The 16,205-nt window shown below is 41.1% G+C and overlaps 1 protein-coding gene across 1 annotated transcript; it reads left to right on the forward strand.

Moving 5' to 3' along the window:
• Positions 1-3,721: 3,721 nt before the first annotated feature.
• On the forward strand, positions 3,722-15,806 carry TMEM35A (transmembrane protein 35A). Its single transcript, XM_047075709.1, has 2 exons — positions 3,722-3,948; positions 14,085-15,806. Exons 1-2 carry the CDS (start codon positions 3,829-3,831, stop codon positions 14,490-14,492), a joined length of 528 nt encoding a protein of 175 aa, XP_046931665.1. The 5' UTR covers positions 3,722-3,828; the 3' UTR covers positions 14,493-15,806.
• The last annotated feature ends 399 nt before the right edge of the window (positions 15,807-16,205 follow it).

A 16,205-nucleotide genomic window follows, 5' to 3' on the forward strand; every position in this document is an offset into this window, starting at 1 on the left:
GAGAGAGAGAGAGAGAGAGAGAGAGAGAGAGAGAGAATCCCAAGCAGAGTCCACACTTAGTGTGCTTGATGCAGGACTCCACATGAGGCTCAATCCCATGATCCTGGCATTGTGACCTGAGTTAAAATCAGGAGTTGGATGCACAACCAACTGAACCACTCAGCGGCTGCTAGATTGGGAAGAATTTTCTAAGTGTAAAAGCAATGAAAAAGTTGTACAAGTATTGCTAGATTTGGCTCCACCAGATTTATTGGCAAACACAAACTAGGGAAAATATTTAAAACATAATTGATGTTAGTATGATATGAAAAGTTCTTAGAGTCAATAAAAAAACATCAATACTCAAAATAAAAATGGAAAAGGACATAAACAGAAGATATACATATGACCAACAAATATATGAAAAAATGTCCTAACACACTAATAATATACAAAACATTTTTATGAATGAAATTGATGAAGATAAAAAACACTGAAATTCTCAATGCAGATCTGATGTGGTGATGCATACATATTCTATACTGCTGATGGGAAGGTAAATTTGCTTTTTGGAAAGCACATAAGTAATATGTATCAAGAGTCTTTTATTTATTTATTTTTTTTTAACGTTTATTTTTTTTTGAGAGAGAGAGAGACAGAGCATGAACGGGGAAGGGGCAGAGAGAGAGGGAGACACAGAATCAGAAGCAGGCTCCAGGCTCTGAGCCATCAGCCCAGAGCCCGATGCAGTGCTCGAACTCACAAACCGAGAGATCATGACCTGAGCTGAAGTCAGAGCTGAGCTGAGCCACCCAGGCACCCCTGTATCAAGAGTCTTTTAAGCATTTATCTCTTCAAATGATTTAAAGGAGCAGCAACAGCAAATGGAGGAACAACACAGGTTTAAGTTGAATACCCCAATAGGTGGCAGCCCTGCTATGGACCTGGGTCACTGCTTCACTCCTTGCTCTGTTTTCTCATTCATAAAATGGAGGGAATTAATAGTACTAATCTCACAATACATGCAAATCAGTTAGAATAGTGTCTGGTATTCTCTAGATGATAAGTAAATGTTAGCTATTATTAAATATGTACATATAAAAATGAATATGTATAGGGGTGACTGGGTGGCTCAGTCTGTTGAGCATCTGACTCTTGATCGGCTTGGGTCATGATCTCACGGTTTGTGAGATGGAGCCACCCCCGTGGGGCTCTGCGCAGAACCTGCGTGGGATTCTCTCCCTTTCTCTCTCTGCCCCTCCCCTGCTCATGCTCTCAATCTCTCTCAAAAAAAAAAAATTAAAAAAAAGGAATATACATATATGAAAAGTTCATAATTTTGACCCATCCGACTTCTAGAAATTTATCCTAAGGAAAAATTCAGGAATTTAGACAAAGATTGACATACAAAGATGTGCATCGCATCTTTATTTACAGAAGCAAACACCATTAAACCAATAATATCTAGCATGTGAATAGTTAAATGAAGTATAATACATTCAAATGATGCTGAAGTATTATACAATCATTTTGAAAAGATTCTGTTTTTGAAGATAGTTTAATGATACGGAAAAATGCTAACAAGTGAAAAAAACAGGGTATAAAACTGATTCTTTAGTAGGATCAAATTTTGAAAAATTAATTTATATATATTTTGTACATAGAGAGGCATTTAGGAAAAAGGTCAATTAGAATATTGACCAATCAGAATAACAATGTTCATCTCTGCACGTTGGGATCACAAGTTATTTTTTCCTTATATTTATTATTAGTATTTCTATTATTCAGTATTTTACACATTTTATAATGAATATTATCATTCCCATTATCATGTAACTTGAAAGGAAAATGGTATATATACATATATATATATTTGATAAGTTGCTTAACTATGTGAATGGGCTTACCTACATGCTCATTTTGCTCCTCTCTAACAAATCCTACTCTCTACTATAGAACAAATCCCTTGGGAACAGGGTCTATGCCTCATTTATCTGCATATTCCTATAGTGCCTAATTCACTTGTATGCACATTGTAGTCACTCATTAATTTATAGGTCAAATCATAATCACGAAAGATTGAAATTCTTCCACAATAAGATGTAAATGATTGTTAAACTTAAAGTGTTACCACTCCCAGGGATATGTGCATTTAAATTCATCCGTTTTTTTTTTTTTTTTTTGCAAGGAAGATTTATTAGGATCTCGTGCACAAAAGGTGTTGTTCTAGGTACTATGGGGAATATATAGAAGTTGTTCCTACCTTTGAAATGCTTATAACCTAAACTAACTGTGGAGTAGATTAGGAAAGCAAAAGAAGCAAAAAAGGAGCTACATCATTATATGTTAGACACTGTGCTAGGCAATTTACTTATATCGAATTCTCATAACAAACCTTTGAGGCAGAATTTTCACAGACATTTTACAAATATGGAAATGGAAGGCTTGGGGAAGTTGGGAGACTTATCCAAGTTCACAGAGTTAGTTAGTTAGTTGCAGAGGTGGCATTTAAACCCTGGACCTTCTGGACCTGACTCTAGACTATTAATGAACACTGCCTCATCAAAAGGGTGTGTGTGGGGTGGGGAGCTCATACCTAGCTTACAGTGTTGCTGTAAAGACTGAATGAGTTGGGGCACCTGGGTGTCTCAGTCGGTGAAGCCTCCAACTCTTGATCTCGACTCAGGTCATGATCCCACAGTTCACAGTTCGTGGCATGATCCCATGGTTTGTGGGATTGAGCAATGTGTCGGGCTCTGCACTGACAGAACAGAGCCTGCTTGGAATTCTCTCTGTCTCTCTCTCTCTCTCTCTCTCTCTCTCTTTCTCTAAATAAATAAATAAATAAATAAATAAATAAATAAAAAGACTGAATGAGTTAATACAAGTAAAGCGCAGTGTCTAGCACTTAGTAAACAGTCAACAAACATTGGTTATTGTTACAGGAAATCAGAGGATGGAGAAACGATATCCAGCTGGGAATGGATCAGGAAAGGCTTTCCAGAGGAGGTGACATTGAGGAAAAGGTTGAATGTTAATGAAGAGTGATGGAATAGGGAGAGGTGGGAAAGCTCAGGTTTATGGGGCCATGAGTAGATAGGAGATAAGGGGTGGCATGGGAGCTATTGGGAGATAAACCTCCAAAGAGAGGCAGGGGTCAAAATGTGGAAGGCCTCAAATGCCTAATTTAAAACCCTGGAGTTAACCACTGGGCAATGGGAGCCATTAAAAGTTTTTGAGGAAGAGAAAGATAAAGCGTTCTTCAGCAGCAATGGAGCTGGAAACTTTGCAGTTTTATCCTTGAATGTTACCCACTGCAGAAACCAGCAAACTGAGGAGTAATGTTTTCGACTGAAGGAAAGGAAAAGGGGAGAGAAGGAGGGAGGTTGAAAAATGAGAGTGGAGTGAATTAACTAGAGGACTATAGAAATGAAAAGTGCTCCTGGTGGGAAGTGGTGGAAAGGAGGTCTTCCCTGATTCCTCATTCCGGAGACAGCCCAGGGACTGAACTCGAACCATAACCTACCTTTTCCCAATTTTACGACTTCCCCATTTTAAGTTTCCACCTCCGTGGAGGGCTCCATTTAACTTCTAGACTGTGCTTTTGGCCAGTGAGGAGTAAGCGTAGGGCATTAGGACCCAGCGATTGTTGTAGTGAGAGAGGTTGAATCTCAATCTCTCAATTTTTCTCCCGAGCTCCCTCCTCTTCCTTTGTCATTCTAGCTGCCTGCTGCCTCCGCAGCATCCCTCTAGCTCTCCTTCCTTCTAGCTCTCCCTGTGCTAACTGTCTGCGCCTTAGACAGGGTGCGCAAAGCCGAAGGATTGGTTGGGACCTGCCTTGGTAACCCCATGGCGTCCCCCAGAACCGTAACTGTCGTGGCCCTCTCAGTGGCCCTGGGACTCTTCTTTGTTTTCATGGGAACTATCAAGTTGACCCCCAGGCTCAGCAAGGATGCCTACAGTGAGATGGTAAGTGAAACAAATGGGTGATGAGGGACGCACCCCCGAGGGATTGCGAGTACCTCTCCCCTTCTTTTCTTCCCCGTCCGTGGTCCCACCCCCTTCACCCCTACCCCCACCCCGGACCATCCCTTCTCCCCAACAACTTTGCAGCTCTGAAGGAGCATCTGGGCAAGAGCGATGTGGGCTATGCCAGGAGCAACTGTTTTGGAGCTACTGAACACCAGTTGGGGGAGGGGTTGCCCAGCGAGTACACCTCCACCTCCAAATAAACCAGAAGGCTGAGACCTGCGTAGCACCTGTCATTGGCAGGAACCCTTCCCTCCTTCTAGCACACCCAAAGTGTGGGCAACCAGTCTGCAAGTCTGATTCCTTCCCCTGGAGCTAGGAGTTTAGTAAGCTGGAGAGTTTATTCATCTTCAGGAAGAACAAAGGGGAAGGAGGGAAACAGCTGGAGGAGAAAGGGCTACTAAAACTCGTGATTTTTTTAGGGGCAGGAAAGGTATTCCTCATTCCAGGAGGAGAACTGATCCCCTAGCCCCCTGGGTGTGTTGTGTCTGTATGCTTGAAACAAAGCAGTCTTGGCCCAAATAAAGGTCACTGAGCACCTGCTTCCTCCCTTTCACTCAAGGGAGACCTGGATGTTTTGTTGTGTTGTGTTGTGTTGTGTTGTGTTGTGTTGTGTTGTGTTGGTGGGCTAATCTGCAAAATCTGCAAAGTCTCCCTCTTCGCTCCTGCAAAATAATCCATAATCCCCATCTTGCCCTGTGGATGCTCAGGGCCAGGTCCTCTGCAGGTTTTCCCTTCTGCAGAGTTGGAATAACCAAAGGTGACTGGTCAAAACATTTCCTCTGCAACCTGGGGGCTGGGCTGCTCTTCCTAGTTGGACGTGAAGAGGACTTGTTCCTATGCTGTAGAGTGCTAGGGGATGGCAGGGGATGTTTCCAGCACTTTCTGTCTCTCGCCTCTCCCCATCACTTTGCCTCTTCATTTACCTGCCCCAGCTGAAGAGAACCTGTTTCTCACTGCCTTTGCCAGACTGCCAGTAATGGGAGGGAACCCATTACTGAGCTCTCAAGGTCAAGAAGGAAAGGAGCTTAGGGGAGGAACAGGAAGGGAGAGAGAAAAGAGGCAAGAGGGACTCCCCATTAGGACTGAGGCAAGGAAGAATAGCCCCACACGTTGACAGGAATAAATAGCTCTCCTGGAGCCCACTGCGGAGCCTTCCAGGGCTCCTCAATGGGAGCTGCAAATGGATGGAGACTGGCAAATTGTAGATGCTCAGAAAATGTTTGCAGGCAGCTCTGGCTTCTGTGTCAGGGTTTGAGCTGGTGCTTTCCATGTCTCTCTCATCACAGGATCACCCTGAGGTGGGGGAGGGTGGCTGGGACTCAAGGGTCTAGGTCTAGCCCCAGTGGCAAATCCTAATATATTTCTTCTTCTCCCCTCCCCTCCTCCCATCACGCTTGACTAGATGGAATTGAAATCAGATCAAAATGAGTATCCAAGGCAGCCTGCACTGGGGAGGGGCAGGGAGGTGGGGTGGCAGAAGCCACCAAAGGCAGAGGGACAGGGTGGGAGGGACATGCCACTATATTTTTGTCTTGGTGGTAGTAGTTTGGTGTTAGATTATAAATACGTGAATATGCTCTTGCTTTTCTTTACTTTTAGTATGTACAGATATTTCTATGTTTGTGTGTGCACCTTAGGTATTTTTGAGCTTTCCCTTTCCTCAGGACATAGTACGCTTCTTCAGTATACTCCCTGTCCCCCAGGCTCTCCTCAGCTGTTTTAGAGCCCCCTCCCCCAAGCTGCACCCTAAGTACAATGTTAGGCTCTGCAGGCAATCCAACTAAGATGGAGTCACCCAGGAAGCTTGGCAGGAGTTCCTGAGGAGGACCAGCCACCAATGGGTTTATAGTAGGTTTCTTCCTAGGGGGTCAAGCTGTTTATTGCAGTCTAATGAAAGTCAGAAGAAACCAATATCAAATTTTCATATCATATAAAGGAACATGTTTAAATAGGTGTAAGCTAATACAGCAGGACAGAAACATTGTGTGTGTTGTGTGTGTGTGTGTGTACACACAGTTCTGTGATTATGTGTTTAGGGGCATCTGGAGGGAATGGAAGAACTGTATCTAGCTGGGAGGTAGACCTCACAGTAATGTGAAGCTTGAGGAGGATTTTCAGATTGCCTTTTCCAAGGTCCCCTCCTGCATTGAACATTGGGCCCCAGGCTGGAGATGGGCACAGGGCCCACTGCACCAGTCCTGGGCTGGCCTAGCTTTATTCTTGAATCCATAGGAAATGGGAAAAATTCAATTCTAGTACAAAGAAGGGGCTCAGTTTATATTTGTTGAATGGATGAGCAAATGAATGAATTATTGGAGCATTCTCTTGGCTGGTCACCACCCTTCAGATTTCTCTGGTTGGATCTTGATTATGTAGTACAGGAGCCATTTCTTGCTCTTAGAAGGGCATGTGGCCCCTCAGGACCCCAACTCTAGATCAGCTGTGATGATTATTTGGAATTTTCTGTTTTCCATTTAGGAGTGATTCCTCTGCATTGATAGTCATGCATTGCCTGCAGTGGCTTTTCTTACAAGATCTCAGAGTGTGGTAGTTTAAAGATTATTTGTTCTTTAAAACATATCAGTGAGGTAAATTCATTTAATTAGTTATTCTTATTTTACTGATGGATTAAAATGATCCAATATCATAGGGTAAACTGTTGTGGGAGCAGAGATTAGAAACCAAGTCCATGACTCAGTACTCTCAGTAGAGGAGTTATTAATGATCACAACTACCTTTTTGGATGTCAGAACTTACAACTGATTCTTGAAAATACCTGGCACATTCTTGCTTCTTTTTTGTAACAGTACAATTGCACCAATCCATACTTTTCCTTTGAAACCAATTTTTCAAATTTAGAATTTTGGTGTTTTTCTTTTCTGCCACTATTTTTTCCCCTGTTCTAAAACCATTAGTGTTATGCCTACGTGTTGTCCCCTCCATGGAGAATCGTTGCTAAGAACCAAATGGACACATGACTATGAACTCCTTTCCTGTATACTGCAGAAGCCAGGAAAAATTAATGGATGGAGCATAGGCTTTTGGTCAGATAGCTTTGGGCTTGAGTCCTGACATTCTTGGTGTCTCAGTTTCCTCATTTCCTCAACTTTACCTCAGAAAGTTGTTGCAAATATTAATCGAGATTATATATGGAAGCATCTGGTATAGTGTTTACATATAGTGAGTGTTTAAGAAATGCTCTGGGTGAAGTAATGATGATCATGGATTCTACATTATGCAGTGGCTTCCTGACTAATTTGAATGGTCAGTTTAAGGGATTGAAATCAGGCATTTAGAAGAGCAAGATGCTATTTTCATGTGCCCTGGTGAACAGACATTTATGCAATTAGCTAATATTGAAAACTCCACACTTGCTGCTGGGTAATGCACAGTGGATTCCATGCAGAACTTCCAGATGTCTCTCTGAATTGCCCATTTGGTGTGTGTCGCCCCATACCTCCTCCAGATTTAGCAAGTATCATTATAGAGTACTCTAAAGCCCACGTGAATTCAATATGACTGATCACTCCCTTGACTAAATACCTTCATTAATTCACTTGAAATTAGGAGACAACGCTTACAAATGTTGCTAAGCAGCTTCCTGTGCAGTGATGGGGAACAAACAAATGGTTGACTTGCTCTAAATTTGGTATTCAGCTCTTTGTAGCAGTGGTTCCATTCTGTAGTCAAAAGGGGCCCCATGTAGAATGGTAAGAAAATGCCAAATTCCTGTCACAATGAAGCCAAGGGATTGTGGCCCTAAGGAAAACAGGGCAAGTCTCTGCTGCTTTACATCCCCTCATAGGGAAGGTTTGTTGATTTGATTGATTTGCTTATCTTATAGTCAAATGCCCTCATGTTTGGGCAGTTTATTTAATGCCCTTAGGTAATCTTTTACACTTCCAATCACCGCCATTAACTGCTTTCCAGCTAGGTAATAAGACAGTAATTCACTGATGCCTAGACTGCTCTCTGAGGTGGTACAGTACCTTTATTCTGTCAGAGAGGAAACTGACCCTGAGATGTGAAGTGACTTTACTTAGTTCATACAACTAGCCATCCCACGCTAAACTACATTGGATTTTATGCCAAGGAACTTGTGGCCCCTCAATGGCCAACAGCTGTGCTTGTTTCAGAGCTACCTTTCTTTAACAGTTGAAGTCAGATTCTTCTGCCCTAAAATGCAGTTTGGTTAGCAGGACCGGGTTTCCCAGCTTCCTCTTTAGGTATGTACTATATAACAGTGGGGAAGAGAATTGCTTAAAATGTGTTTATCATTCACATGGATATTTGACAATTAAACACGTGATGGCTTTTTATTGCCCTTAGGAAATAATAATTCACATATGGCACTTTTTCCCTACAGAGATGCAGGAAAATCATACTTGAGTCAGTATATTCTGCAGCGGTTATGGTCTAAGACAGCCTTTACTGTCTAAGATCGCAACCAGGCTGAGAATTTTAGCCAAAATATATTTTTGTCAGTGCCCTCTTTGGCTTTCATATAGTTTTTTTCTCTGTAAATTTTAGTGAAGAATAGCATTCTGAAACGTTTACCTAACATAAATGAACTGCTCAAGGAATTTTCAGAATACTCCTGTGCAACCAGCACCCATATCAACAAACAGACCGTTACCAGCTCCCCAGAAACCCCCCTTAGGGCTCCTTCCAGCTACTACCTCCCCAAGAGTAATTATTTTCCTGAATTCTAAAAATGTAAGTTAGTTTTACCTTTTTTTGAACTTTATATAAATGGAGGTACACAGTAGATTAGCCATTTTTTTTTCTTTTACCTAACTGGCATAAATATACTGAAGTGGACCAAACCACTTGGCCTCTGTTCGCATTTTGTCCTGTTAGCTGACTTGGACCAGTTATTAATTTCACTTGAAGATGAATGTAATTAGACAGTTTTTAAAAAATGTTTATTTATTTATTTTGAGAGTGAGAGAGAGAGAGAGAGCAGGGGAGGGACAGAGAGGAAGGGAGAGAGAGAATCCCAAGCAGGCTCTGCATTGTCAGTGCGGAGCCTGACGTGGGGCTCGATCTCACAAATTGTGAGATCATGACCCGATCTGAAATCAAGAGTCAGACACTTAACTGACTGAACCACTCTGGTGCTTCGTAATTAGGCAGTTTTGAGCTATTCAAATTTAATATCATTAACATGAGATCATGGACCCTGGTGTGTTGTGAATAGTAAATGACAAAAAGAAAAAAAAGTATGACTAAAGAAAGGCTCCATATGTTTTTGACTCATGTCTGAATCATATTTTCTCATACAATAAAAATAGACCTGTTTGATTCATTGTTATTACCATTAAAATAATCACTGTGGCTTACAAACACATGGTCTTCTCATTGTGTGGTTCATTAATTATGAAATGTGTGTTTGTGGCCCTTGGTTGATGCCATGATGCTGTGATTTTTTATTGAATCTCCAAACTGCACATTTAATTTATAAAAGGGGAAACCCAGATAATAAAATACTTAATAATTTTCTCCAAGCAACTTAGGGGCAAAACTAAAATTGAAATTTAGCTTATCTTAAGAATCTCAGCCCAAGGATATTGCTGTATGCTTCCCATTGAAGGGATTTGAAACATTTGACTAAACACTCCTCTTTTCTTGCTTCCTTGCCCTATAAGGAAACTATGGTTACAGGGTCTAGGTCATTGCAATGGAAAGGAAACAGATCTAACAAAGTGATCTGTGAGAGCCTTTTGGGAGAGTGACTAGGTCAACTCTCTTTATTCTTACTATCAGAACAATTAAAGTCTTTAGAGATCTAGTTACTATAATAGACTCAAGACATGTGACCCTTCTATTGTTAGAACTGAAGTGGCCCAGACCAAACATTGATGGGGTTAACAATAGTAGGATTCTTTTGATGTCTCCATCCTACTCCACAGGAGAAAGAATAAAGGGCTTCCTATAATTTCAAGACCCCACCCAAGCTGAGTCCCATCTCTAACAAATTAAACACTCCCTGTCTAGAGTCCTGGAGAATAGGTGCTATCTGTACCTACTCAACTTTGAACTAAAGATTTGATGAAATGGCTTATGGTCATGCAGTTTCCTCTGTAGGAAAGAAGGGAAATAAAGAGGCAATAGCCTCATAAAAGATCCACAGCTGTTGTTTAAGAAGTTCGATAAACAACTGAAAAAGTAATAAGGAGTTACAGCAAATGTAAAGAAAAAAAAGGTCACTATGGGTGCCTGGGTGACTGCGGCTCAGGTCATGATCTCATGGTTCGTGAGTTCCAGCCCTGTGTTGGGCTCTGTGCTGACAGCTCAGAGCCTGGAGCCTGCTTCAGATTCTGTGGCTCCCTCTCTCCCTGCCCCTCCCCCGCTCGTGCTCTGTCTCCATCTCTCAGAAATAAATAAATGTTAAAAAAAAAAAAAAGAAAATAAAGGTCCCTGAAGTCTTAGGAACTTTATTTAAAGACCTGGAATTTGGCCGAATGCTACAGATTCCACTCTGGTATAGTTAAGAATCTATTATTGAATGATGGGTGGTTAGCCTTAGCCAAAACAGGACCATTTCCAGAAGCCACTCAGCCAGCATCTGAAAGTCTTGGCTCTGAACTTTACTGTAAGAAATTCTTCTTATCTCCTGCATTCATCTTGTCAGAAGCTTACATTTAGGATTAGGAACTGCCTTTTGGGAAGCTTTGTGTTGTTAATTAGAAATGGTCCTTACTTAAAAGTGTTAAGGAAGCCTCTTGGGTTTAGATTTCTTTCCTTAATGTTGCCCTGCTATTGTCACCAGAGTGCAGAGTGGAAAGAGTTGGCAGGTGGCATCTAGTTTAACAGCAAGAGGAAACAGGCATACTTTTCCCCACCACCAGGTGCCCTAACCCTCATCTATGCTCTGCTCCATTTGGGTCTGGCTCAGTTCAGCCCAGGGTTTTCCACTGCTTACTGGTGAACCTCTCCCCTAATTTCTGTCAAAATCCCTGATTAACCGAAAATGGGATGAGGGAGGAAGAATGTCTAACTTGCTGTGTTTCTTTATATGCTCAGGGACAGGGTGAGGTGAAATGTTAAACACAGGATGTGACAGGGCCAGGATTAGGAAGAGGTAAGTGAGGCAGAGCTGTGCAAGTGCTGACTTGGATCTTGCCTTTACTTAAAGTTTTGATATTTTGTTCTTTACAGATATTATCTACCTTAATCAAGAAGTGTTTTTGGTGCCCTCTTAAATTTTGCATTCCAGGCAAATAGCCTTGCTCATTTCACTTTAATCTTAACCCTGGCCAGGAAAATGAGGCTCAGAGAGGTAAAATAATTTGCCTATGGACACCCAAGTAGAAAGCGACAGAGATGGGATTTAAAGGCAAGTCTGTTGGAATCAAAACCCATGGGGTTTTTTCCACTGAACCATTGGTCTTTTAACAGTCCTCATAGAGGATTATCTTGTGCCACTCATGATAATTAATCCATGAAATAAGGTGTATTCACTTATCCAGAAGTGAGAGAAATGACTTAACATTTGTTCCAAACCTAGATTGTGTGAACATATTCTAAGTGCCAGATGCTTCTAAGAGGTCAAGTTGGCTTTCTTCCTGATTCTTATAATCCTTGCCTTGCATATGGAACTTTTGATTATTCTCTTCTTGAAAACCTTGGCCCCCATGACCTTGTCTTTTGGCTTTCCCCATACTTTTCTGACTACACTCTCTTCTGTCTACTTTGTGGACTCTCTTCCTTTTTACATTTCTTAAACATCTGTCACACAATTTTCCCTACTGAATACATTCTACCTGGGATACTGATGACTATCCATTCTGTATCTTTACCCCAGATCTCTCGTACTGAGCTGCCTACCAGACATCCCCACTTAGATGTCTTAGAGATACTTCAACTAAAAAAAAAACCCAAATTGAGTCCCTTATTCCTTCCTACCCCTTGCCCCACCCCCAACTTGTTCTTCCAGATGCATCCCCAAACTTGGAGAATGGTAACACTCTTCTATGCAGGTACCCAATCCAGAGAACAGAGAATCTTTCTTGACGTATCCCTCTCCCTCAGTGTCCACATCCAATATGACACCAAATTCTGTAGATTTTGCATTAAAAGTATCCTTGACTGTCCCCTTCCCTCTCTCCTTACTGTCATTACCCTACTCTTACTTGGTTTCCTTGCTTCCAAGCATACCTCTCCCAATCCATCCTCCACATTATTTCCAAAGGGACCTTTCTCAAAAGCAAATTATGTTACTCCTCCTGGCTTATAGAATAAAGTCCACCTCTCCAACACAACATATATAGTTCTCCATGATCTCACGGTGACACATATATAGACATATATAAAAGGATATATATAGTTTTCATGATCCATTATTCATATCTATCTCCCCTGTCTCATGTCTTACTCTGACCTCTCCCTCCTCCAACCTATGCTGAACTGGGGCAGTGTTTGAAACACACACGTCTGTTTTGTGCTTCAGGGCCTTTGCTCGTCCATTTTCCTGTGCCCCAATGAGCTTCCCTTGTTGATATTGCAAACACCTGCTCTTCCTTTAATATTCCACTCTAGCTTTTCTCAGTTTCCATCTAGGGAGACTTGACCACTCTGGCTTGCCTCTACTCTATCCACTATATGATTTTATTCAGCACCCATTACACTTTATTGCACTTCTGTATTTACATTACTTTTTATCATATAAACTCAAGCTTCAGGAAGGCAGGGCCTTTGAATGATTGACATCTATATCCAAAGTACCTAGTACAGTGCCTAGCACAAGGAGGCACTAATAAATACTGAATGAATTAATGGATACTTACTAAAAACAAAGCAGTGGGCCCACCTAGTAAGACATTTGATGAAATCTCATTGATTTACTAAAAAATGAGGATCAGGCCAATCTGAATACAGTGAAAAATATGATTATCTATTACTCTAAGGTCAATATAATCTTATTGCTTTGTAATGTATCCAGTGACTCCCTTCTCTGTTCTATGATGTCTCACTTTGGGCTATAATTAGACCTTGTACAGGCTTCTATCATGTGCTGTTAACCACACTGCTCTTTACTGGTGTTTTATGTATCTATTTCCTGCCACTAGACCAAGAGCTTCTTGACCCTGTCTTATTTACCTACTTATCTCCATTGCATAATCCATGGTAGGTGTTTAATAAATATTTGTTGAATTAAAATTAATGAACTTGCACCAGGCTAATCAAAGTAGTGTCTTGTAAAGGCCTAAGGATTTATCTCAATGGCCATGAGAATGATTTTTATCTTACTATATTTTAAAGATATATGAGTCTAGTATTTGCATACATTTGTATTTTTCTATTCACATAGCACTCACTTTTTAATTTTTACAGATTATACAGATATAAACTCTAGCTCAGTTTTTGTCTGACTTATCAGATTCCAAATTAGGGAAGTCTAAATTAGTGAAGCTTTACCATAATGTGCCTTGCCTTGTTTCATTTTGGTTGGTATTCATATTCAACTGGGTTTGGATGAGGCAAGCGCTAGAAAATGTAGATATGGCTAATCCATACCAGATTTTATGGGCCCAATAAAATTTCTTTTATTTATTTTTTAAATGTTTATTTGTTTGTTTATTTATTTATTTATTTATTTAGAGAGCACAAGCAGGAGGGGCAGAGGGAAAGGGAAAGAGAATCCCAAGCAGGCTCTATGCTGTCAGCACAGAGCCCGATGAGGGGCTTGTTCTCAAGAACCAAGAGATCGTGAACTGAGCTGGAATCAAGAGTTGGATGCTTAATTGGCTGAGCCACCTGGGCACCCCTAAGTTTTTTTTAAATGCTTTAGTGTTGTTTATGATTTATAATCAGAAAATAATTTCTAACAATAAAGCCAAATTCTCTTTTGTGCTGTTACTAAGGTTCAGATCACAGGGTCCTCAGAAGATTGCTTGCTTTTTTCTCATCTTAATTACAAGATTTTACTTAGGGGCCACAGTAAAAAAAAATTGGGACCTAGTGGGGACATAGAAAGGGAATGGTGGGGAAGGAGGACCTTGCTTGTGTTTTCTTCATTCTAATGTTAAAATCATGGTTAATGTGGCATTCCTTATGGTATTTCACTCTAGAAACGTGCTTACAAGAGCTATGTCCGAGCCCTCCCTCTGCTGAAGAAAATGGGGATCAATTCCATTCTCCTCCGCAAAAGCATTGGTGCTCTTGAGGTGGCCTGTGGCATTGTCATGACCCTTGTGCCTGGGCGTCCCAAAGATGTGGCCAACTTCTTCCTACTCTTGCTCGTGTTGGCTGTGCTCTTCTTCCATCAGCTAGTTGGTGATCCTCTCAAACGCTACGCCCATGCTCTGGTGTTTGGAATCCTGCTCACCTGCCGCCTGTTGATTGCTCGCAAGCCAGAAGACCGGTCTTCTGAGAAGAAGCCCTCACCACCACCAGGGCAAGCAGGGAATTCCGGGAATGCAGAGGAGCAGTCCTCCTTATATGAGAAGGCCCCTCAGGGCAAAATGAAGTTATCATAGGAAAGCAAAAGTGCAAAAAGTGGACCTTCCAGGCAGTTGCCTCCATTACACCCAGGAAGATGTCAGTGTGTGTTTTTCATTTGATTTATTTATCTTGAGGGAAAGGAAAAAATACAATCTGCAAGTTAATGGCCCTATTGGCTTGTGTACACCTATACCCTAAAATGACCTCCCCACATAGACATAGTGCACCACCTTTAATCACTCCGGGGAAATTCTCACATCTTGCTGCATGCACATGTATATGGCTAACTATTGAAGTGTATTTGTGAGATGGACTCCAGCAAGCATGTGACTGTAAGATTATACGTGGGAAAATGTATTTACTGTGTGTGCGTGTGTGTGTGTGTGTGTGTGTGTGTGTGTGTGTGCGTGCATGCAGGTGCAAGGAGAAGGCTCTGATCTTAAACTAATCCTGCACAGGTATCCTTCCCTTTATAGACTGATTCTAGTAAGGGCAGAATAAAATAAACCTCCTATAAAGAGAATCCTACTTACTTCTGGTATAAATCAAGTGATATGTTTCTGTGGCATGAGGGAATTTCTCTCAATAGATTAAGCTGAGAACCAATTTATCACTTTAGGAAAAAGTTCCTTCAATTTCAGACACTGAGTTATACTGATTAGCCTCCACTGTAACAGTTGTTGAAATTTTAAATACTCTATATTCAGTTTAATTAAAAGAAGGGATATATGCAGTCCGTACATAATCTAATTCTTCAAGTTATAAAATTGGAAGTTTCACCTTTTCTTTGCCCCAATCCAATCTACTAAGCTCCTTTACTCACAGTTTGAAACTGACACAGTAACTTGTCACCAGACCTCTTTTTTGGATTTTCTTAAGCCAAAAGCTGTCTCACTTCCTACTATTCTCAGCAGCTAACCAGGATTTGGCAGCTGCTCCACTGTTGCAGTTGAGGGAGCAGGGATTAGTCCTGTTAGAATTCTGTGAATCTCAAACTCTAGCTGTTCTCTTAAATCATCTGAAACTTGACAGAGGAGCTATAACCAGTGTTTCCCTGCCAGACTCACTACTCCTATTGAATCTTCACTGAACTTTGCAAGTGTAAGCAGAGATCCAAGTTACTCCCATGGTTGTCTCCTCTACACCTCTTTATCAATTCTGGTGGGTGGAATTTATCTGGGGGAAGGACATTTGATATGGGTTAGTTGGATTGAGCAGTATGAAACATTGCTTTCTTCATTCCATACTGCTGTTTCTCCTTGTTAGATGTACTTTGATGGTTTTAATATTATTGTGCCAGGGATGGGGAGAGGGGTGGGGGTGTTGTGTGTGTGGGGAGTACAAATTATTGTATTTTCTTCAGTGTCATTGTTCTTGTTAATTGATACCTCTGTCTTATTTCTCTCATTCTTTCAAAATAAAAATTTTTGAAATTTGGAGGAAACTGCCTGGACAAATAATGAAAATCTGGGAAGAAAGGGTCATATCAAGCGATTCAGGCTCTTTTATTTCTGATTCTGGATAAGGGAGAAGAAAGAGAAGGAGAAGTATAATCACTTAATATACTAACGAGGTTACCAACTTTCCAATCTCATTTTAAGTTTCCCCACAATTTTGTGATGTCAGCATATAAAACAGAAAGCCATAGAATTAGGATCAATACAATTTTCAGGTTTTTGGAGTTCTGTTTCACTAGATGATGCCAAGGGAAGGTGGAAGAGTGATTTCAGAGAAAATTGCAGGTATAT

This window comes from Lynx rufus, unplaced genomic scaffold (assembly GCF_022079265.1).
Source record: "Lynx rufus isolate CCGP_SWC_20201006 ecotype Redwood Valley unplaced genomic scaffold, mLynRuf1.p SCAF_14, whole genome shotgun sequence".
NCBI lineage: Eukaryota > Metazoa > Chordata > Mammalia > Carnivora > Felidae > Lynx > Lynx rufus.